General features: G+C 42.0%; 1 protein-coding gene across 1 annotated transcript in view; it reads right to left on the bottom strand.

The window, feature by feature from the left end:
- Positions 1-960: 960 nt before the first annotated feature.
- The window catches only part of LOC138060788 (lysosomal aspartic protease-like), a 9,234-nt gene continuing 7,694 nt past the window's right edge, over positions 961-2,500 (bottom strand). Inside the window, exons 6-8 of the mRNA XM_068906654.1 lie at positions 2,435-2,500; positions 1,953-2,051; positions 961-1,495 (exon numbers count right to left, since the gene is read on the bottom strand). The exon at positions 2,435-2,500 is cut by the window's right edge and continues 79 nt beyond it. Coding sequence (XP_068762755.1) covers positions 1,340-1,495; positions 1,953-2,051; positions 2,435-2,500 — 321 coding nt within the window. The 3' untranslated portion in view covers positions 961-1,339. The remainder of the gene's footprint in view (positions 1,496-1,952; positions 2,052-2,434) is intronic.

The raw sequence follows: 2,500 nt of genomic DNA, 5'->3' as shown, positions 1-2,500 counted from the left end.
ACGATTGCTGTGATCTCATCGACGTTGAGGTTTCTATGACTATCGACGGGGCTAGGCGTAGGATCAGGTAATGTGCTCACGCGTGGATATTGTTCCGTATTTTCAGGGTCACTGACAGCAGCAGCAGCAGGATTGGCTTGAGCGCTCGCCGAAGTTTTAGATCGCTTGATTGTGGTTGGTTTTTTAGTCGTGCAATTAGCAGCTGTCGCTGGCCAGTTATCGGCAGGTTTTTCTGTTGGCATAGTAGTCGGAGCACCTCTGTTGTCATTTTCGTATAATCGCTCATGGTGGAAATTTAGAGAGCAAGAGAAAAAAAACACTAACGAAAAAAATACACTCACTTCACGGTCAGAAAAGGAGGATTTCTCAGACAAAATGTGCACATATAGCAAGCCGCAACACCTTTGATTGGGTGGCGAGTTGGCTGCACGTGTCGCCAAAAATCTGATTGGTTCCAGTAAAAAAGGAGGCGGGAAAAACACGTGTGTTGATCGGGTGCGAAGCGCACAAACAAACAGTTGACGCAATCAGTAAGGTACAGAGGTCACTTGAGTTAGACACTAGGGCCATTTATACGAGAGAAAATAAGCCGCGGCTGACGTAAGCCGCGAACGCCCCGTATAAATGGTACAAAATCCACGTTCACGGCTTTCTCAAGCCGCGGCTTATCCTGGCCAGGCAGTTTATACTCGTATAAATAGTTCCTTTCGCGGCTTACGTAAGCCGCGGCCAGAGTTAGCCGCGGCTTATTTTTTCTCGTATAAACGGCCCTATTAACTAAAATTTATGCTAAAGCAGAAACTGCCATTGTAATGCAAACATTTTCTTTAAAAGATTTCGCGGCTGATCATCGATCAGGTTGTCTAAAAATATTTACATGTAATTATTTCCCGTTACTGTAATATTTCGCGATTACTCGTGTGGTCAACACCCAAAGAGAAAATCAACAGTCTAAAAACATCAACTCTCGAAAACATTTTAATACTTGAACTATAGATCTAAACACTTTAAAAAGGCATGTATAAAAAAAGGAATTTAACAGGAAACACTAATGCTAGAATATCGCAAAATATTGTTAACAAAAGTGCTATATTCAGCTTCCATAATGTTGCTCACATGATACAAGCGAGAGGTTGAGTTAAACATTGTACAAAAGTATATGAAAGACAGGAATTTAATGGGAAACAATGCGAAAAAAGTGCAAAATATTGTTCACAGTTTCATGAGCCTCTTTATTTTCAGTGCTCATAATGTTGCTTACATCATATGTTCAAGGTGATCGTGGTTAAATTTTAAAAGGTCTGTGGGACTGACTTTGCAAAAAAGTTTCATTCGCGGTTTAGACAGCCTCTGCAAAGCCTACACGGTTGTTTCCGAGGTCGAACTCAGTGTAATAGCGACCGATGAAAACATCTCCCAGAATCCACAAGGGGCCGGCAGGCACATCGATTCCGAGGAATCCACTGATACATTGGCTTTGTCCCATAACGGTCACCTGAAAGACAAACAAAAACGAAGTTAAAATGTCTGGGGTACAGGGATGGCGCAGTGGTGAGAACACTCGCCTCCCACCAATGTGGCCCGGGTTCGATTCCCAGACTTGGCGTCATATGTGGGTACTCAGGTTTCCCCTCTCCTAAAAAACTAACAGTTGACTTGATTTGCGGTAATTGTTAATTTCAGTTTAATACAGTGTCCCCAATTAGTGCTCAAGCGCTAGAACGACTAGGCACTTCATAAAGTTCCCTTCCTTTCCTTTTTTCAACCAAGCCTCAAGGACGTCCATTACCCCTGGGGTATTTTATTTTTTAGAAGAGTAAGCACCACGTGACCCATGGGTAAAATTTGGCAAGTGTCCATGGACAAGAGGTCAAGTGTTCTACATGAGGCTCGCAACGCAATTTCAATACAAAGGGAAACTGTTCAGTCAGAAGAATTAACATAAGACAAACCTTGAGGACATAGTCTTTGCCAGTTAGGGTGAATTTCTTTCCAGCCAAGACGAAGTCAATGGGTGGAAGAGAGTCAATCTTGCTGCAGTCAATAATGTACTGAAAATAAAAGTATAACTTTAGCAAAAAAGTGATCAGGACTCCAGGGGCCCAGTTGTTTGAAAGCCGATTAACTTAATCCAGGATTACCATAAACTTTGGTTTCATTTTCCCAACATTTGGGTGAAAGTTTCTTTTTCTAAATGTTTTTCAAGATTGACTTCTTCTGATGTAGAGTTTTGCCAAACATCAGCGTTAAACAAAATCTGGGAGTAGCGAAATAAACTCCTTGGTTAATGTTTAATCTGGGATTAGCGTTAAAAGGCTTTTTGAACAACCAGGCCAAGGTTGCCTTTTTCAAACCAGGTTAGGGCTTAAACAGGTCAATGCCATGGCAACCTTAGTCCAAGATAAGAAAGATAATGTATTCAAGGTGTACTAACCTCACCAGCTACAATGGGTGTGGCACCAATCATCTGATTCAGTGCTTTCACATCAGCAGTGGGCCC

Source organism: Montipora capricornis, chromosome 8 (genome assembly GCF_036669925.1).
Source record: "Montipora capricornis isolate CH-2021 chromosome 8, ASM3666992v2, whole genome shotgun sequence".
Taxonomy (NCBI): Eukaryota; Metazoa; Cnidaria; class Anthozoa; order Scleractinia; family Acroporidae; genus Montipora; species Montipora capricornis.
The sequence above is the reverse complement of the archived record's forward strand: the minus strand, read 5'-3'. Positions and strand labels throughout refer to the sequence as shown.